Raw genomic sequence first — 21,908 nt, forward strand, 5'->3', positions numbered from 1 at the left:
GGGATTTGAGGAGTACTGCCTGAATCCAAAACACTATTTAATGGGAGTCTTACAATCGATGATGGTTTAGAATAAGCTTTCTCATATGTATTGAGGTGTTTCTAGACTTTGATTCAAAGTTGATCTGAATGATAAAACGACTTTATGCAATGCAATTAACTAGACGTGATTTCAAAATGAAGGCTAAATGAGAAAAACACTTGATCTTCAAAAACAGTATTGCGGAGTAAACAGAATCTTTGACTCAACAGTGACTCTGAAGACTCCTGTCCTTTTCCTTCTAGACCCTTCTCCTCAGAGTCCAAGTAGTAGCCACAGCATCTAGACCAGAGAGCTTGACCACTCCTTGCCCTCAGGCCACAGTCCACAACAGATACATTTTTATGTGTAGCTCTTCTGGTGGCACACTGCACAGTAACAGGAATTTCAAACTTTAAACAGATTCTGAAATCAAGCCACAGTGGGTCTTCCTTTCTTTAGGCATTTGACAGCATCCCGGTCCCTCTTTATTTCTTTATTTCGTGGGGATTGAAAGCTGCCTGGATGTTCTACAAATCTGACTAGGGGTAGCTGAAGGCATTTTATATGTCACCATTGCTGAAAAAGTGTTATCTTCAAGTTGTTGATGACTATGTCAAAATTGACAAGGAAAATGATCACTCATACATTTTTAGTTTTTCTTCTGAGGAAAAGGGTTAGTTGTTTTTTAAGAATAATTTTATTTCAATTTTTATCAGTATTTAATTTAAAAAATATAATATGGTGGACATAAACACATATGGATCCTGAGCTATAATGCAGTATCTATTTAAATGCTTCTTGGTTTGGGAAAATACTTTATCTCACTCCAAAACAAAGCCATTAAAAGGCAAAAATAGATATACAAATCTATTGATGACTGAATGATTGCAGAGTAAAACTTATTTGTTACTACCAATTAGATTCAAATAGTTGGTACTTCAAATACACAAAATAGAATAAAAATCCTAAAACTTATGTTCTTTTAGCTTTATTAATTTTTAAATTTTCATTTAGAAGACAAAGGAATAAGGGAAGGGAAAAGGGGAAGAGAAAAAGAGAGAAGAGATGGAGAGACCAACACAAAGAGGGAGAGAAAGGAAGGGAGAGAGATCACACTTTGATTGGCTCCTTCTCTGTATGCCCACAGTAGCTAGGAACGGGTAAGACCACAGCCAGAAGCCCAGAATTCAATCCAGTCCTTTGATGTCAGTGAGAGGTACTCCAGTATGTGAACCATTATCTGCTGTTTTCCATGATGAGTTTTAGTATGAAGCTGGATTAAAACAGGGAAGTTAGTATTTGAATCAGTCAGTCCAGTATACAATGTGGTGTCCCAAGTAGCTGCTTTTTTCCCCTTTTTTTTCTTTGTTTTTGTTTTATTTCTTTTTTTAAAAGAATTTTTGATAATCTTTACATAGTTAATTAGGGTAAAAAGGTTCAAGGGCTATAGGGAAGTGGGTAAGACTATTATTTCCATATTGTTTCCTTCATGTATCTGAGGTAAAGGGGGATATTGAGGGAGAAGCCCCACCCAGTTTCCCACCCACCCCAAGTCCCAGATGTGGGGCATGCTCTGAGATACTTGCTCAGGTGGTTTTGATAGTTCACCAGTTAGGAATTGCTGCCAGTCTCACCACTCTGAGCACGATGAGGTCATTGAAGAATCCACTGATTGACATAGTCCATCATAGAGTCTCCATTTGCCCTGTATTTCACTGCTTCTGTCTTTTCTTGGTTAGGGTTCTGCATCTGGCATTTTGACTGGGGAGATCCCCAAAGAAACTTTGAGGTATTCCCAGACCAGATTCTTGTGTGTTCTAGCAAGCACAGGGCCTGGCACAGTCCATTGCCCCTATCAGCTGGTGGTTGCAATTGCTGGGTTGGTTCTGTTTTCAGATCTGATTTCCACTGGAACCAATGGGTGTTGCAGTCCAGCCTGGTTCTGCCCAGCACATACTTGGCCCTCACATAAACCAGTGGGAACTGGAGCCTAGGAAGGGTGACCCACAATAACCCCCACCAGGCCTGTCCACTGTCTTTGTTTGCCAGTATGTGTAGCAGACTAGTCCAGTCTGTCCCACATCCCATTTGGCTCTTGTACATGTTGATGGGTATTGAAGCTTAGTTCCATCTAACCAGCTCAACTATCCAGCCCTCATGGATGTTGTTGAGTGCCTCTCTGTCTAGCCACCCCAGCCCCTGTCCTAGTTTTTGTGCCCTCCTGTGGAAGTGGTAACCCAAGAGGGAGGAGCCCACTATTTCCCTCCCAGGCCTCTCTCACTCCTGGATTATGTACTCTCCAGGTGGTTCTGTAGTTTGACTTGACAGAATTAGCCAGCTTCTGCCAGCTGATGCTGTGGCTAAGCCCAAACAACCCTCACCCACTCTAATTTTGTTTGTACCAGTAGGAATAATCAGCCCAGCCTGGCTTTTCCCTGATCTAGTCCACATGAGTTGCACAGGTCTGTCCCCCTCCCAGCCCACGCCCTCCAGTGGGAGTAGCTGTCTGGCAAAGGGACCCCCGCCCCATATTCCCCCTGCCAGCTCTGCCCTCTCCCTTCCTGATTCTCACGTGTGCTGGTTGGGCGTTGCGGTCACATCCAGTACAGGCAACCTCACCTTGGCATTCTGTATTGTGCACTGGTTTTTGTTGTGACTGAACCTGGCTCGACCCACACTCTGTTCTGGTGCTCGGATTTGCCAGTGGATGACGTGAACTGATTCAGCCTGGTCTGCCCCCGACCCATGCCAAATGTATGCCAGTGGGAAACTTTCCATGGCCTGTTCTGGGCTGTTTCCTATCATGCTTCTTGCACTTACCTGCAGGGACTGTGTCCTGCCAGAGGAGTTGCCCAGGCTCCTCCATCAGAACCTCTCCCAATGCCAGATTTTGCACATACCAGGGGGTCCATGAGCCAGCACTACTCAGTTCACCTCCTGTCCTAGCAGGAACAGTGGCTTTTCCTGACTGGCCTTCAACCCAAGCTGGTTCTTGCTGTTGGATGTTTCAGCCCAGCCATGGCTCGTCCATACCCACATACAGCTCACATATGGCTCAGTAGGGGTTGAGACCTAGCCTAGTCTGTCCCACATCTACCCTGGTCCTCCAGGACACCAAATGTGTTGGGGTCTGGCCCGGTTTGGTGCATCCAGTCCCAGTCCACACTAGTGCCAAGGGAGACTACAACTGTTTCCTGATTAGAATGCAGCCCCCATTCCAGCACATGCGCCCCTTGGTGGGAACCTCCACCCAGCTAGGGTGTCCCCTTAGCTCCCCAACCAGGCCTGTTCCCAGCCATAGATCACACGCATGCCAGTGGTTGCTCTGACTCAGCTTGACTCAGCCCCTCACCTGTCCCGGCCTCTGCCTTAGACACTGTGGCTTAGCGTCCCTGACTCTCACAGACCAGTAGGTGCAAGAGCCTAGCTCGGCATGACTTGTGCTCCATGCTGGTTTCTAGTTTCACTTGTAGGCTAAGGTTTGCTCAGTCCTGCCCAGTACATCCCATTCCATTACCAATTTACACATTAGGCCAGTGCCCAGCACAGTCTGGCCTTCCATTTGGTCTTGTATGAGCTGGTGAATGTTGCAGCCCAGCCCACCCCACACCCTATTTAGGATGCACATTCGGGTGCTGCTGCCTTGACCAGTCCAGACTGTTGCGGGTTCCTTTACCTGTGATTGATGGCAGACTCCTTGCTCATACCTAGCTTAGTCCATCACCACCCTAACTCTTGAGCTAACCAGTGGGGCTAGAATTTCCACAGGGTATGGCCCACACTTCGTCCACAGAATCTACCCCTGGATATGGTTCTGGAGTGCTAGTTAATGTCATGGCCCTGCCTAATGTGACCCCTCTGCTGATCCATCATCATGTCAGGTAATAGGATATCCTGCTGGACAAGCCCCGAGCCTTAGCTTTTGCATGAACTGGTGTTTGGTGCTCAGCATTGTTAAGTGATTACAAGTTCTTCAAAGGAAGAGTTACTGTCATTGGGAATCTTTAGGATTGACTCATATCCCAGAAGCACAGTGGGTTCAACCTGGAGCTACCTAAGCAGCAATTCAAAGAACCAAAACCCCAGAGCTCCCCAACTGGGCAGCCAGCAGGCGAAGCCTGGCGCCAAATGGCATGCTGGCTGCCCAGGGACAGCTTACCACGTGCATGTGGTGGCTGGAGTAGGGATCAAGATGCCCTGTCCTGAGGCCCACCAGCAGCCAGGAGGTTGCTGGAGGTTTAAACCTGAGGCCCAAAATCGTGCCCCTCCCCAACCCCTTTCACTGCCCATTGAGGGCAGTGGGTGGGCTCAGGACCTACCCAGTCATAGAGACTTGTCCCCTCAGTGTACTCACCCTGAAGGGAGCAGCCCCTTAGCCCAGGCAGGCCCGGGGACAGCTCACCATATAAGCTGGTTGGATCCAAGCAAGTAGCTGCTTTAAATGCTGCACCTAACACCTGGCCTACGCCTCATAAAATGAGGCTGACTTGGGCTCAGAGTGTTGTTGCAGCCAGTGAAGCTAATATGTGCTATGGCACAATCCCTGTGAGCTCCATTTCCAATCTGGCTTCTTGCTAGTATTCTGGGGAAAGCAATGGAAGATGGCCCAAGTGATTGGGCCCTTTTCCCTTACATGGGGGAGCAGCATGAAGCTCCTGGATTTGGCTTGTTCCAGTTCCAGTTATCTAAGGATTGCATATATTTTCTCTTAGCCCCTTTCTCTCAAAATGTGTATGTGTGTGTGTGTGTTTGTGTCCCCTCCTCTCTGTTTTTTTTTTAAGATTTTAATTTTATTTTTATTGCAATATCAAATACACAGAAACACAGAGAAGAGGAGAGACAGAGAAGAAGATCTTCATCTACTGATTCACTCCCCAATCGCCCGCAATGGCCAGAGATAAGCCAATCCAAACCCAGGAGCCCAGAGCCTCTTCTGGGTCTGCCATGTGGGTGCAAAATCCCAAGGCTTTGGGCTATCCTGCTTTTACAGGATGCATGCAGGCAGCTGGATGGGAAGCAGGGCTTTTGGGATTAGAACCAGCACCCATATGGGATCCCTGGCGTTTTCATGGCAAGAACTTTGGCCACTAAACCATGGCACTGGGCCCCCTCATTGTTTTTTAAAATATAATATAAATAAATCCTTTAAAAATAAGGTAAGCCATTCTTGGCCTAGTTTTATTTGAGTAACAGGCAGTGGTGTGATTGGAAAACTGGTATAACATAGTTTGTTTTCTGTAAAGAGATTTTTTAAAAGATTCTCCATTGTCATCTACATAATTTCCATTCAGGTTATGTTTTACAGTGATCAATGAAAAATACTTCATGAGACAATACCATTACTCCGCATTTATCACCTTGGTAGTGGGATGATTTCTACATATTTAGATCTTTAATATTTATGGATTTCATTGAATGCAAAATATCAACTCATATTCTGGTTTTGCATTTACAAAGAAATATTAGAATAGCAACAGTTTTTAAGGAAGTAAGTTTGCTTGGATTACTAAAAATCACTTTTCATGATAATAAAACACCAATTACTGGTTAGTTTTGACAGTAATGTAAACATTAGTAAAGGTTATTTTTGCATAGGAAAAGTCCTTTTGTTCCATGTCCTGGCTTTTCACTTTTACTGAGAATCCAGGCAGTAGATTATCTGAGAGTATTAGGAAGGAGAGGGAGTTTGAGGCTATAGCTCAGGAAACCTGTGAGTCTCAGAATCTCTCCCGAACATCTTGTGTGTGATCCTCATGAATAGCACATGCTGTGGACTTTGGGAAGAAAAGAGATGAGTGTATTCTAAGCAATGACCTGCCGTTATGGTGTTTTATGTCTGCTTTTAGATATAGAATACAATAAAAGACAAAGTTCCATTTTATTGATTTTCATTCATTAATATTGGGGGTTCTACAGATTGGAATGAACAGCTTATTTCAGTTTAATAGTTTTTTGTTTTGTTTTGTTTTTGTCTTAATGGGGAGTGAGTCTGCGATTTGCTCTTATGAGATGGGGAACAGCTGCTCGCTTCTGAGAAGTAAGCACAGCCCACAACCAAATCTGATAAGAAGTCAGGGAATAAGTGGCTTACTTGCACCCAAAATGTTCTGCAGCAGATACGACCAGCATGCAGGCAACATGTGTGCATTGGGCATAAAATGGTTCCATTGTGAAATTGAAAGAATAGTTTCATTAATATTGCTAAACAGTGAAAGACAAACAAGAATGAGGAGCTTTTGACTTTGAGTAGAAATCTGAGAAAACAGGTGATTAAATTAAACACAAGCAGAAGAAATGATCAAAAGAACCACTAAAGAGCAGTCACATTTAAATCTAGCTGTTTCCTTCCTTCCGGTGTCTTGTTGACATCATTGAAAGCTTCATCAGTATTTCTTAAAGATATAGATTCTGTGGGGTGGTGATAAGTCATCACAGAGTTGTGTTCCAAAAGGAGAAGCCATTAGCAGAATGCCAGAAGGTGGGAACTCTTGCTGTTCTAGCCTAAGGTGCACAGAAGCCACTTAAAGATTCTTGAACAGATCTGTGAGTGAAAATTTCAAAACACATTTTTGTGATAGAAGAAGACATCTAGAGGAACTAAAAGTTGTGGTAGTTAAATACATTCTAGGTACTATTTCTTGTATACATGCTTTTCTAAGCTCTAATGCCTTTCTTAAAGACATGGTTTAAATAAGGGGTGTGTGTGGGGGGAGCGGTATTTTTGAAGCCAAACAGGAGTGAGAGGTTCCTAGAGTTTGACAACAAAAGAGGGGAAGTGAAATAATTTTGTCTAGTTTAAACTCATGGGGCTAAAATACAAATAGATCTGTTTTATTGCAAAGAAGCTGCTTTTTAATTTTTTTTTTACGTCTGAGCCCAGCTTCTATAAATGAGATGATCTGAAAGCGATTGAAAGGTGATAATTGCATCTGTATTTTCCTTTACTTTCAAGATTCAGACTAAAGCCATATTACCTTTGTCACAGTGGATGAAGCCCTGCAAATGAAGGCAGTGCCACAACTTGGCTTAAATGTTCCCCACCGCACCTCTTTCCTGCAGTGGGTACAGCAGTGGGGGGACAGGTGTTTGCAGCCCAGCACACCCTCACCTAGAAATCCAGGCCCTAAAGATCCCTCTGAGCTCCTCCATCCATAGTTGCAGTCTGTCCTAGGTACCACTGGGGCCAGACTTGTTCTGCCTCCGATGAGGGCATTCAGCATCGCATTTAGCAGCTCATCTTCCAGCCATGAAATTGAGTGAAGAGAAAAGATGTTAGGTTTGCTAAAATTGAGGGTTTTTCTGGATTCTCTTGAAAATTGGAGGAATGATATGTGAGAGGAGAAAATACTCAAGTAATTATGGTATAGTGGAGAGAGCTTGTAACCTGAGCTTAGTTGCTCAAGGGAAAGTTCTTAACTTTGGTGGCAGCAGCAACTATTAACCCATCTTTAACTCTTTAATTCCACTTGCTTGAACTCTAGCTTGGCTTTAATTCCAGTGCCTTTTTTCCTTTTCCTTTTTTTTTTTTTTTAACAAAACAGATCAAACCAAACCAAACTAAAACAAAACAAATTGTCAGCTTCCTCTCCTGCTTTGAGTTCTGCCCCAGACTTGTGTAGGACTGCAGGAAGTCAATTTCAGTGAACGTATAGGTAAGATTCACATGTGCATGCCAACATTTAACTGATCACTTCAGCGTTAGTGAAGAACCCGGCGTCCCTGGCAAGGCTAAAATAAACTTACTGTGTCCACACACATATATGAAACACCAGAGTTTAATGACTAATCCAAGGGACTCATTTAGAGCAGAGTCATGACACTAGAGAGTCAGGATCCTCGGAGCAGTCAAGCCTTGAATGAGAGCAAATGTGGTCAGTGGAAACGAACTCTCGGTTCAGCAACGTGGCACGTGACTTCCTATTTCTGTAAGGTACTTCCAAAGGACTTCCTCTTAAAACCAGCCAGAGTCCCAGGAGATTTCCTCCAGTGCGGGAACTCAACTCTACTTTCAATCCCCGGACGAAAGTTTTCCTGGAGATACGGTGTTAGCTTTTTTTTTTTTTTTCTCTTCTTTCTTTCTCTTTTCTCTGCGGTTGCCAGCATGCAAGGATCTCGTGGCTCCTGTCCGTGATCGGAAACTGAATACAGTGGTGCAGATCTCAGTAATACACCCTGCTCAGCAGAGTCTGACAAGATACGCCAGCACTGAAGTTGTGGAGGTGAGCTTGACAGAGCAGCGCGGGCATTATTCTCCTCTCTCTGCCTCTCCTTGGTCTCTCCCTCCCCGCCCCTCAGCAAACAGCTGAACTGAGCTAGACAATGGTCCGTACCGTGCTATGTTACAGGCGCCTGTCATTAGGAACACACAGCTCATGTTATCAGGCATACATTGGTAACTTGCCAGAATGAACAAATGGGGGAGGAACTTGCCATCTTCATCAAAAGGCTTTAGGTTTCTTCCATACTAAGAGAAAATTTTCCACTTTTCAGATTCCTAAATTGAGAACAAAGTAGAGAAAGTTAAGGAGAAAACAAAACTCCACTCACAATAACACTTTAAAATCAAAGAATATCCTCTTTGTGGGAAAGGGGAGTTGTATCGTGCCCTTGAGAGTTTTAACACATTCAGGGTTTTTGCCCTTTCCATTTTTCCCCTGTCTGCTTCACCCCCGGTGGGAACTTTCCATTCTCTGCTGTTACTGTGTTTTCAAAGAAAGGTGGGTGACTAACCTGTAGTGCTTCAAGGCTAAAGGTGTAACTCTTACTCATCAGATGAGAGATTTCCTATTTACATTTATTGTTACTAATACACATTTAAAATGTGTCAGGAGGAAGCTCCTTATTGTTTTGGATCCCATTCAAAAGAGGAAGCGTTTCCTTTCTGATGGTTGTGCTCCACACATTTCACAAGCCTGCTGAGTGAGAGGTGCTTACTGAACATGTGAGGCCGGGAAAGTATACTTTAAACTCCTTACGGTTTGCTTGTTTTTCTTAGACTTGTGAGCCACCCCTGTTTGCAATAAGGAGTTTCTTTGTGAGCACCTAAGGCGGCCTCCAGACCTGGCTGGGTTAGAACTGACTGCTGCTTTGATGCGGTTGGTGGAATAACTGATTTCAGCCTGGGCCTGAGTCATGTCTATTATGGGAATGACCCAGATACTGCCTGTAGCCTGGAATCTGCTCATTGGAAACTGGGTTTCATTGCTGCTTTATGAAGAGTTAGAGTGCCACTGTAGTTAAATTTAATGTAGTCTGATTCTTGTAAAGACACTTTGGCTAAAATCATAGAAGCGTTAAGTTGACATGAAAAGCTTTTCCAAGTAGTCTAAATTAACTGAAAAATTTAAAACTGTTGTCAGAATTTTAAGTGTCAATTGATTGACTTTTGTTTGCATCCATTTATTAAAACTGTGATTAAAATACTTATATATAAGATTTACTATCTTAATTATAGGAAATCAGCACATTTCAAAGTTTTATAGAGCACATATTGTAAATTTTGTCTGTTTTAAAAATATTGAATAAAAGAATGGACCAATGAATAAAAGTTCAGGCTGTGAGAAACCTGCCTAGGCAACAGATTAGTAGAACTCTAATAAACATCCTTGTGTTTGAGTGGGTACTCTGGCCCCCACCCCCACACATACAAGATTTAATGTTGACTGTCAGCTGTTTAAAAATGAATTGCGAGTCGCTGTGAGACGTGTCCTGTTCCCTGAATCCTGAGCTAGTGGATTCATAGTTCCAAATCCATCATATTTAGAGTTTCTTCCATTAGTTTGCAAGTAAGTTTGGGTGAAAAATTATAGATGAGCATCTAAAACCAAGTGGTTATTACCAGTGTAGCTTAGCATGAATTCTTACGTAAAGGAAATAAAGTAGATAGTATAAGGTTATCATATGGCTCTGCATGAGAAAATAACTTCATTTTAATTAGATTAATCCACCTCAGATTATCTACATAAATTACAAATATATGTATTAAATGTATTATAAATACTGACAACTTTTGCTTATAATGAAAATAAAGTGTTTCTCAAGAGTTACTATCAACAGCCCTGAGGATGGTGCAGGTCCTACCAGATCAATTGGCTATCAACTATTATATCAGTGCTTTTGGGGCCTAGGCCTTGTAGTTCTTTAGTGACATTTGGGAGTTCAGATCTCTCTTGGTGTAGAATCATTTCCTAGAAAAACACACTCAGGCACACTTTCTGCCTTCTCAGGTGTCACTGCATGCTGCCAACTGCAGTTGTTGCCTTACTGAATCAAAGCTGCCTACTTGTGTACTTACAGGGAACAAGGGACCCGCTGTTTCTGACGGGTGTCACATTCCCATCTGAGTATCCCATCTATGAGGAGACCAAAATCAAGCTAACGGTCTATGATGTCAAGGATAAGTCTCATGACACCGTGAGTATTTGTCTTTGTCTGGCTTTGGGAAAGGGAAGAATTCATGCTTTTCACAACTTGGATTTTTATGTAACCGACATTTTTCAAAGAGGATATGTGTTCATTGTTTATGCTTGTTTTATAATTATAGTTTGCTGAACATGTTTTTTTCTTTTTTCAAACTAATTTGATTTTGAGCCAAATTGACACTGGATCGGGAGTAAGTAATTTCAGAACAGATTTTCTCTTTATCTGAATGGCTAACTTGATCTTAGTGTTTACATTTAGAGTTGATGTTGTTTTGATTTGAAGGGGCAATTTTGTGGGCAGAAAACAAAAGGAAGAGATTAAATAGTGTTAAAAACAAAGCTTCCTGAATATTGTAATCAGTCTAAAATAGGTGATTAACCCAAGGCTCTATTCTTACCATTTTTCATTGTATATGGAAAAGATTTCCCTAATACATATATTTTATGGGCACTGAAGCCGGAAGAGAAGGCCATTGGGAGGAAGGAGGCATCCACAATCTGAGCTGGTCTCCTTACAAGAAAACTAGGTAAAACCTCAGGGATCTTTTCTGGTAAATGCTTCAGTCTTCCAACCTGGTTTGAATTTCTTCCAGCAGGATCATTCCTCCTGATTTGACAGTTCAAAGAAGGGTTATCTCGAGAGGTCACTTGTACAGTTCCTGAACAGTAGAGAAGGTGCTCCTGGGAAAGGCCTGCCAGGGCCAGCAGCTCTTTCATTGAAGTCTGCCCTATGCACGTGAATTAATTCATATTTTCAAGGCACCATTACTATTGGAAACTTGCTTGTTAACAGTGAAGCCTATGATATGCAGTGCTTTGATGGCAGGTAGGCCAGTAGGTTCTCGAAAAGTTGTAAGGCACACTGCTGGTTTGCAGCAACATGCTGTGCCTGCTACAGGGGAAATGTAGTTTTAGACCCTGCCCTTATTTGGGCATTTCTGCTTTGCTCAGGATGACAGTTTCTCTTTCCTCTACTTTTTTTTTTTTTAAAGTGCTGAATGTGTAAGACAGGTGGAAGTAACTTACGTTCAGTGAAGTATTTAGTAAAATAAAACATGCTGTGAGCATACTTCCAAAGTTCCACAGAAAATAGGATTATGAGTTTATTTGCATGCAAAGGTTTTAAAAGTATCTGTTTTTTTTTTCATATGAAATTTCTATGCCCTTTCTGAAGACCCCTGTTGCAGCAAAGGGATCTCCTTCCAGCCACTGAAATGCACAATCACACCCATGCAATAGAAGAGTAGTACCTGCAGTCCAGTTAGGAAGGCAGACCCTACGGCTAAACTGGTTCATGCTTGCTGCTCACTAACTTTGTGATAGTTGATTGTCCACGCCTCTGTTTCCTCACAAATTTAGTGACACTGTGTACAGATTAAGTGTTTAGAAGTCTGTTACTGAATGAGCAAGTCTAGGCAGCTCCCATTATACTGTTATTATTTTGGCTGTTATCTTACGATGACTACCAAAGAGGGTAATATTAACCGAGGCTTTTTTCATCACCAGCTAACTTGTGTTTTCCTGAGCAGTCCCACATTTGTTTTGACTTCATTGAAAAAGAGGCAACATGCCATTTTAAAGCTGGCAAATGCTTAGGAGTGTTGCCATTGTTTTTCAGTTTTCCTTGACTTTTGAGTTAACTGTAGAAAAGGAATAGAATGTGACAGGGACATCCAACCTGTGTTTGAACAATGGATTAAAGACAAGGTCCCCTTCTTTCAGAGAAGACAGGAGGAAGGAAAAGGAACAAACCCAGATTTGGAGCAGTGGTTCAAATAGATGTGGTGTGAAAGGTGACAAGCTGTGCTGAGAAAACACAGCAGAGAAATGACCAGGTTGAAAGGAAAATCAGAACAAGTGATGATGGGATTTTATGTTCTGCAACACAATTGTTAAATCCAGTCTTCCAACAATCCACTACATAGGACGGAGTGTTGAAAGGGCAGCGTGCAGGGATACCATGGTAGACACGTGAAAATGTGGTTCTATATTTTGGGTCTGTGAAATGTTTAGAAAAATCAAAATTAGAAATATTAAATAGTTAAGTATCTCTCTGTCCTTCAGCTATTTTCATTTAAAATGTAGACATGAATCAATGCTCTAGAGATGAACTATCAGCTTACTCACGAATTATACTCTTTTGTTGACTTTGCTTCTGGAAACCAATTCTTTGAAGTCTTCTAAAGATTTTGTTCCTGCATCAGAAGTGTGATCCTATGAAAATATTAAATGATCTTGAATGTAAGCTGTGAAATAACGCTTGTGAAATTTGAGCATACTTAAGAAATGCAACCAGCTTTCATTTACCAAGTGCCGTTAATTAATTCATGACATTTTCCTTAAAAATAACTAACAATTAGCTCTGGTGATAGAAGTGTAAATAGAAATACAGCTCATTAATGTGCTACTGGTACCCTTGGACATCTAGACATATTCTGACCCCCTTGAAATTTTCTCTGGGGTGGCTGAGCAGAGATTACAAATATCTTAAACTGAATTTAGAATTATGCAAACTTAAACATTTTATGATCATATGTAGTAATTATGAATATTTATGTATTGGAAGATTAATAATTGCTGTGCATGTAGTTAAAAGTACTTTAAGTATTTTGGTCTCAGAAAATTATTGGCCACTTCCAATTGAACACAGTCAGATCTTATGACTGGTTGATTACTAATTAGTTGAGTCAGGTGACTAACTTGTTTGTGTATTCTTGTTAGGTTTATCAATATGTGGAATTACTAGGCAAATAAATGTGTTCCTTTCTCATTTCATATGCATTTAAACACTTATTAGCAAAACTGGATTTTAGAGATGAAATGACCTTTCCTCATGCCTTTCATGAATCTATCTGTGTATTCTTCTAAACAGCTGAGCCTAAGATTGATTATCTTAGTAACTTCAGTAGAAGTGCAGTTAATCATCACAGTAACGAAGAAAAGTCTAGCCGTTGTTTTAGAATGACTATTGTTTCCTCCTCCTCCATCCTTCATCATACTCCTTCCCATTGCAGCGACTCTCCTCTGTGGCAGACAGATAGATAACGCTTGACATGTGGAAGTGGGATGGGGGAAAAGGATGGATAATGCCGTTATTAGGAGTAAAATTACATTTTACTCATTTTTTCCAAGATGAAATCCTTTTCTCAAAACAGGCTGCGCTGACATCCAGCTGTTTGTTGGGGACTTTAACGTCCTCAAATCAAAGCCCACTGCCAGGATATGAAAGCTCAAGTTCTAACATCAAGGTCAATGTCTTGTGGACGAATACTGGTTAAATGTTCCACTTTAGAATGACAAGAAACTGAAATGGAGACACATGCATTTTTAGAACGTGATTTACAGTATTCAGCCCTGGGAGATTCAAACTGGGAAACTGGAGAGTCTGGATGACTCACAGCCAAGAGAGGAAGACAAGCAACATCCACATCCTGCCTTATCTCCCCTTTCCTTGAACAGCTGACACATGTGCAGACACCTGATTCAGTCACAAAATGGCTTCGTCCACTGTAAAACTTTGAATTTCTGCTCCACACAGGTGCATATTGACCTCGTTCCTTTTGCTCTGGGTTAGACAACAACAACAAAAAATTCATATCCCTTAGTTGTTAAGTGTTTACCTCATAGGAAGGAATTCAGGATAGAGTGGATAATGAATATTTTTTCATATTGTTTATTTATTTTTACCATTAGTTACCAAGAGCTCTATTTTCGAGTTCCAGAAAAAGTAACTTTATCAAGAATGCATAAAAATTTAACATCAGACATGTTATATGCCCAAGGCATTCAGTTCTAGTATAACTTCCTAGACAAAATTTTCCAGTTTTATCTGTATACCAGAGGCTCTTTAACAACTCTGATGAGTGTTTAAATTGTCCACGTTTTTGCTGTTATGCACAGTGCTGCCTGAAACATTGGAGTGACAGTACGCCTAAGAGAACTTCATTTCCATCACTTTGAATAAAAAGCAAGAAGTGGGATTGTGGATTATGTGGTAGTTCTACTTTTATTTATTTATTTATTATTTTTTTTCTTTTTAGTTGAAAGGTCTGGGAAGAGTGCTAAATCAATTTCATTTCCTCTATTTATGTCCTCAGCTTTCTAATGCATTTTACAAAAGTTAGAATTTTGTAGGTTAACTGACTTCTCCGTGTTAAAACAGGGGTGATTATCTCTTGGATTTTTTTTTTTTTTACTTCTTAAGCAGAAGCAGAACTAGTATGTGTTTAAGTTCTTTCCTCAGTATTTTCTAAACACATGTGTTGTGTTTCCATCATGGTCTCCTTTATCATCACTTCTCCATGCTTCACACAGAAAGCATTACACTCTGTGCTGCTGTTTACAGCTCGTCGATGTTTCATATAGCCCTGTTCTCTCTGTGCTGCTAACACACCATTTGTTCTGTATCATCTAAGGGATTTTATTGATGTTTCTGTTTTTGTTTTGCACTCACACAATGGAGGAAAGTGTATATTTTGATACTTCCCCACTGTCCACCAAAAAATAGTGTTTGCAGGAATAAACATTGACTATGTAACAGTAAGAAGATCATTTTAATCATTTTCGAAAGGAATACATACGACTAAAGCTCTGTGTTATTTGGACAAAGATTTCTTAGATGTGACTCCAAAAGTACAGACATAAGTAGCAAAATAAATAATAAATAAATAGGACTGCATCAAAATAGATAGTACAGCACAGAAAATGATGGTGTGAAAAGTCATTTCATATATTTGGGAAGACCATTTTCTTTTTTTTTTTCTTTTTAAAAAATTTATTTATTTTTATTGCAAAGTCAGACATACAGACAGGAGGAGAGACAGAGAGGAAGATCTTCTGTCTGATGATTCACTCCCCAAGTGACCACAACGGTTGGTGCTGAGCCAATCTGAAGCCAGGAGCCAGGAGCTCTTCTGGGTCTCCCAGGCAGGTGCAGGGTCCCAGGCTTTGGGCTGTCCTCGACTGCTTTCCCAGGCCACAGGCAGGGAGCTGGATGGGAAATGGAGCTGCCAGGATTAGAACTGGTGCCCATATGGGATCCAGGCACATTCAAGGTGAGAACTTTAGCCACTAGGCCACCATGCCGAGCTTGGGAAGAATATTTTCAAGTCATGCACATAATAGAGGACTAAATCCAAAATGTATATGCCAGTGAAATAAGTCATTAGCAAGAAAACAAATAACCCAACTAAGAATGGGCATAGGAGCTGAAAACACTTTTCTCAAAGAAGATGTGCAGTGAAAACTATAATATGAATAAATGTTTATCACTGCTAGTCATCCATTAACTGCACATTAAAGCACAGTGAGGGGCCAGTATGGTAGCTTAGCAAGATAATCATCTGCCTACAAGTGGCAATATCCATGTGAGTGCCATTTTGTGTGCCAGCTGTTCCACTTCCCAGTCAGCTCTCTCCTTATGAGTGGGGAAAGTAGCAGAAGATGGCCCAAGGCCATCTTGGGGTCTTGCACCCACATGGAGGGGCAAGAATAGGCTTCTGGCTCCCAACTTCAAGTTAGCTTAGCCCTGGCATTGCAGCCATTTCAGGAATGAACCAGTAGATGCAAGTCCTCTCTCTGCATCTCCCCTTCTCTCTCTGTAAAAAGGAGTCCAACTTTGAAATTAAAAAAATGTATTTTTTAAGAAGTACAGTGAAATGTCACCCACTAGCTGTTGTCTGGCCATTATCATAAAGGCAGCCACAAATGAAGAATGAAGAGAAAAGGAAACCGTATCACATTGTTGATGAAAATGGAAATTAGTATAGACATGGTAGAAAATAGTAAGGGACAACCTCAAAAAATTAAAATAGAGTTACCATACAAATTCAGAAACACAGCTTCTTAATATATATCCAAAGAAATCAAAATATTATTCACAGGAGTGAAAATATTAAAACAAGTAAAGTATCCGTGGATGGACAGATAGATAGAAAAAGGAAAAAATGGTAACTTCATGCAGTAATACTGTTTAGTTGTAGAAAAGGAGAATTCCTATCTCATAAGAACTGTACTTGTGAAATAAATGAGATCGATTCTCTTTTTATGATTGAAATAATATTTATAGGGAAAAGGAAGATTATGTCACTACTAAATAGATGAGGGTGCTTATCATGATGCTGTGTGAAGTCAGAAACGCTGCATGTCAGACATATGGGGAATCTGTAAAAGATGGAGAGAGCAGAGCTTCTAATAGACGCTGAAGGAGGAAGGTAGTTAGAGGAATGGGAGAGGCTGATCAAACATTTCAGGAACAGGAAGAAGCTATGAAGGGGACTAATTAAAGCAGATGTCATTGCATATTTAAATATTGCTGGAATAGATTGTAAATGACGCTGGCACAGAAAAAGTATGTCAGGTGATATGGTTTCTTAATTTGTTTTATTTAATTACTCCACAATATAAACATGCATCAGTGCATTACATGTCACTCCATAAATATATATAATCATTATATGTCAAAATCTAATTATTGAGTGAATAAATGAATAAGGTATTTTAGTTTATAAAATGAATGGCTATGTTATAGCCATATATTTGTTTCAAAGAACCCACAGAACTGTAGTTTGAGAACTTTCACATTTGAGCGTCTATAAATGAATAAATTAAAAAAATGCTTAACTGTAAATTATAATAATTGAAATTAATTTGCTCTTTTTCAATTAAATTCAACTAGCTAGGTCAGACCACTTCCTATTCTGTTATTACAGGTGGGCTGTTAATCACTCATTTTAGATGCATGATCTACCTTTTATTTCCTGACAAAGCACCGGCCTATATTCTCACCTCCATTCAATATTCATGAATTTTTTTTTCTTTCACTCATCAGGTTGTGAATAGTGAGCACTTGTATTTTTAAGCATTTTAAGATAGCATTACGCTGAGAGAGTTTCTTCTTGGATGCTGTCACGTTCACAGGTTGGGATTGGTTTTATTTATAAACATTTAAGTTACAGAGTATTTGCTCAGAGACTTTTATGAGGCTCTGTGTTCCCTCGCTGTAAGGAAGCAGAAATACTCACAGTGAGGTTTGTCTTGGTATCGTGCTGCCAGGGTGAAAGGCAGCAACTCTTACAAGGTGTCTACATGAATGTTGTACTAGAAATCTCTGGAAATCATTGGAGCATAAGCAGTGGGAATATGAATATATGGAAATGTAGGAAGCTTCCCCATTGGATTCAGACTTGAATTAGGAAAAGTCAAAGGCACACAGATAGTGAAACAGTATTTATAAGAAATCACCCATGTGAGCAAAAGTTAGACTGAGACTAACTAGAATTTCAGCAAAGCAAAATTGGACTTGTTATCAGTATATTTTCCAAATTCACTACTTAGGAAGCATTTAATATAACTATAACATTTAATATAAAAAGGAAGTAGAACCAGGATATAATAAAAATATATTCTAATGAGGTAATGTAAATATGACAACTAAAAGCTACATCAGAGGACCCTAAGTTACCAACTGTTATTGTTATTACCCAACTTTTTCTTGATAGCTATACAAAATGCGATGAAAAATCTACACACAATTTGGAAGCCAGAAATGTTTATCTCTATTGATAGTATTGAGCTGTGTATCACATCTGAAATGATTTAATTAATAATCATAATGTAATAGGTTAACTATTTGGTCATCAGTAAATGTTTATAGGTCAATAACTTCTTTTATAGTATTTATTACCTAGAAAGCTATGAAATCTTGCATTGTATATCGTACAATCATCACAAATGGGCAAAACTCCTTGTGTTTGAAAGAAAATGGCAAATAGAAATGGTCCAAATTCATTTTATAAATTTAATGTGATTCTCAATGAAATTCGTTTGTTTTTTATGGAGAGGAATGGTTACGATTATATAAAATGTTCTGGTTTATGGGGAAAACAGTATCAAAATATAACCAAAGTTACTTTTTTAAATGAATAGCAAAAATTACTTGATTATTAAGGAAAGGAAAGCATTACAAAAAAGTATGGGTTTTATCAGAGAAATAGTCAAGTGGAGAATTGATGTAGAATGTCAAAGCCAGAGCAAGGTTCTGGACCTGACAAGTAATGATTTAGATGGTTTTAATTTAATAAGTAATAAATGTATTAGTTATGAAAAAAGTTCTGATGAGGTAACTCTTCATCTGAAAGAAAATAATACTTTCATCATATTATGTGTATTAAAATATATTTCATGTAGAGCAAGTCAATGTAGAAATCAAACTATGTTAAAATGCCCATAAAATAATCTGACAGATCATTTGCATAATTTAGGGGTGGGAAACAAGGAAGTTTTCTGAACGATGGAAGGTCAGGCAGGCATAAATAGCAATTTATGACTGGTAATGAAAACAATATACAATGTGAATAAAAGGTTTAAATGACAGAAAAATATGAAAAATAGTTTGTAATCACTATAAAATATGAAGAGTTCTAATTTGAGAAGAATGGAAAAAGAAAAAAAAATGAGCAGGGCAGATGTATGGCCTAGCAGTTAGGAGGACTGTGTCTTGTAATGCCATGTCTGGATTTGAAAACTTGCTCTGGCTCCTGAAGTGGTTGGATTCCTGACAAGCAGGTGGCAACAGTCAGGCTATTCCAGTTAGAATAGAAGCCATGAACTCAACCCATGTCTCGGCTATGTATTACAGGGACATAACTGGGACATGTATGGGATTCAGCTGTCCCAAGTGATATTACCCACAGCCAAATCCTCAAGCCAAAAGTTGTAAATATAATTGTTGCCAGAGATATGAGAGAAAAATGAATTGTTATATATCTTTTCTTTAATTTTAAAACAAGCTGCTAGTAGATATAAAATTAAAAGTAAGGGTGGGTCCAGTGCAATGGCTTAACTGGCTAATCCTCCACTTCCAAGTGCTGTCATCCTATATACATGCTGATTTGTGTCCTGGCGGCTCCACTTCTGATCTTAACTCTTAATTCCTTGCTTGTGACTTGGGAAAGCACCAGAGAATGGCCAAAGTGTTTGGGATGCTGCACATATGTGGGAGACTCAGAGAAAGCTCCTGGTTCTCAGCTTTGGATTCCCATTTGGGGAGTTAACCAGCATAAGGAAGATCATTTCATCTTTCCTTCTTTCTTTCAATCTGCCTTTCCAATAAAAATAAAATTTTTAAAAGCAAACTCTGGGGCCCGGCGCGGTGGCGCAAGTGGTTAAGTCCTCGCCTTGCACGCCCGGGATCCCATATGGGCGCCGGTTCTAATCCCGGCAGCCCCGCTTCCCTTCCAGCTCCCTGCCTGTGGCCTGGGAAGGCAGTTGAGGACGGCCCAAAGCTTTGGGACCCTGCACCCGCGTGGGAGACCCGGAAGAGGCTCCTGGCTTCGGATCGGCATAGTATCGACCCGTTGCGGCTCACTTGGGGAGTGAATCATCGGACGGAAGATCTTCCTCTCTGTCTCTCCTCTCTGTATATCCGCCTTTCCAATAAAAAATAATAAAAATAAATCTTTAAAAAAAAAAAAAAAAGCAAACTCTGTAAGGGTACATTTTGATTTAGCAGAGATATTCCTAGTATTGACTTCAGAAAAAGAAAACACCAATCCTTAGGGATGTTTAAAACAGTATTGTAATAGCTTGGCTTACAATATTGCAAAATTAGAAACAGAAAGCTTATCTATAAAGGAATTGTGAATACATTCTGGTGCATCCACATGAAGGGATGTTGTGAAGCCTTGTCCAAAAAGAAAAGAATGTTGTGATCTGGAGCTCTGAATGGAGTGTGTGCTTGAAAGAATGTAGGTGTTGCATGACTGGGACCAGCAAGATGTTTCAAAAATGATATTAAGCCATTGAAAAGCTAATAATGAAAATGGCTTATATGTACATTTTGCTTTCATTTACATAATAAATATATATAGCTATCCTGTGTGTATAGATACAGCAGAGGAATGGGTGAGAAACCAAGGGAGGGACCATTATGAACAAGTGCCAGCTGGGAAGAATGATATGGATGTGGGGCAGGAGTGATTATGCCTAGGTGGTGTGAGGGACCAGCCTTCAGTGATTGTCTATATGAATACAGACAGCATGGAAGGAGGTCAGATCAGAAGAGGAAGAAAGTGTCAAGTCATTTTATGTAGCCTTGGAAACTCCCTGAAATAACCAAAGGGAAGTTCTGAACCCACCACCTTGAGTTGTTATAGAAAGTACACTGTATAATTAACTCATGGTTCAGAATAGATCCAAAGGAGGGCAACGGCTTTGACCTAACAGTTAAGATGTCTGTTAGGATGCCAGCTTGCTATATGGGATCCTGTGGTTTCTGTGCCACCTCAGGCTGCTTATTTTCTGGTGGTGTAGACCCTAGAAGGAAACAGTCATGGCTCAAGAGTTGGACCTCTGTCACCTACCTTGGAAGACTGCTTTGGATTCTGGCTGTGAAATTCAGTTTGTCCCAGCACTAACTGTTGTAGGTATTTGTGAAATAAAACAGTGGAAATATCTTTCTGCCTCTCAGATTTAAAAAAGTATTTATTCTTTTACCTACTGGCACCAAGCAACTGATCTAATCGTCAACCATTGAAATTTCTGAGTAAAACTGAGCTGAGTTCATTTCTATTTCAGAGTACTTCTCCTTGATTCTGGATTGCTTATCTCGTAATTCTCAAACAATCTCTAATTGGTATTTTTGCTGTAGTGGTTCAGGCCCACAGTGTCTGACTGGCCAGCTCTGATTCTGTCTTGTCATTTAGGAGCATTCTTGGTACAGCCATAAGTGCAGGAGAGTGCTTAGTGAACACTCTATAGTGATGGAAATCCCTTAAGCTGACCTTTGTGGTCACAAAGGACATAGATTTTGCCTTCACTACCCAGTCATGAGAAGTTGTGTAAAGCTGAAAAGTGGTGCTTTGCCAACATATTCCTTCTGAATCAAAAGGGAGCAGAATTTGGTTATTTATAAAAGTCTGCTTTGGCTAGGAATAGATTTTAATTACTGTAAGCTTATACATGCTGCATACTGTTAACAAAAGGAAATTCTAAGGAAACCCAAGCTTTTCTTGGAGTCATTTCAGTGGAATGATAATTACAACTAGGTTGGGACTGGTATTTGAATTCATATAAAAATCATTTTAAAATAAACAGCATTGTACTACAGCAGAAGATGATATACTTAAAAATGTTTGGGATGTCTGTTTCCACGTTACAGATATCTTCTTCATATGTAGCCAGGAACTGTGCTGCTTAAGTTTCATGCACTGAGTCAGGCTTCTTTTAAGATGTGCTGAATGTGTGTGGAGCTAAATGCTAACGTGGCAGCTGCTCCTGCAGTGTGGCCTAAGAAATTCAGTGTGAATTCACAAAGATGTTCATCTCCCATGTAAATTTAGCCTATGGTTTTCAACTGTGATAATTTTGGAAGTCATGATAGAGAATTGTTGAGTTTGATTTTTTTGAGTTTTTGTTCAAAAAGTTTTTGAAATTTGTTATTTGCATCTTTTGATAAAGCAAAAGCAC

General features: G+C 40.1%; 1 protein-coding gene across 5 annotated transcripts in view; it reads left to right on the top strand.

Moving 5' to 3' along the window:
* The window catches only part of LOC121166309 (inositol polyphosphate 4-phosphatase type II-like), a 329,961-nt gene that overhangs the window by 22,442 nt on the left and 285,611 nt on the right, over nt 1-21,908 (top strand). For 4 of the 5 annotated variants that reach the window (XM_040995445.1, XM_040995448.1, XM_040995446.1 and 1 more), the window contains exons 3-4: nt 8,122-8,240; nt 10,318-10,434. In XM_040995445.1, coding sequence (XP_040851379.1) covers nt 8,122-8,240; nt 10,318-10,434 — 236 coding nt within the window. Of the gene's footprint in view, nt 1-6,545; nt 6,565-8,121; nt 8,241-10,317; nt 10,435-21,908 lie in introns of those variants that run through there. The other variant, XM_040995450.1, reaches the window with a different exon arrangement.

The sequence above is a fragment of the Ochotona curzoniae genome, unplaced genomic scaffold (assembly GCF_017591425.1).
Source record: "Ochotona curzoniae isolate NIBS_2020 unplaced genomic scaffold, NIBS_Ocur_1.0 patch120, whole genome shotgun sequence".
Taxonomy (NCBI): Eukaryota; Metazoa; Chordata; class Mammalia; order Lagomorpha; family Ochotonidae; genus Ochotona; species Ochotona curzoniae.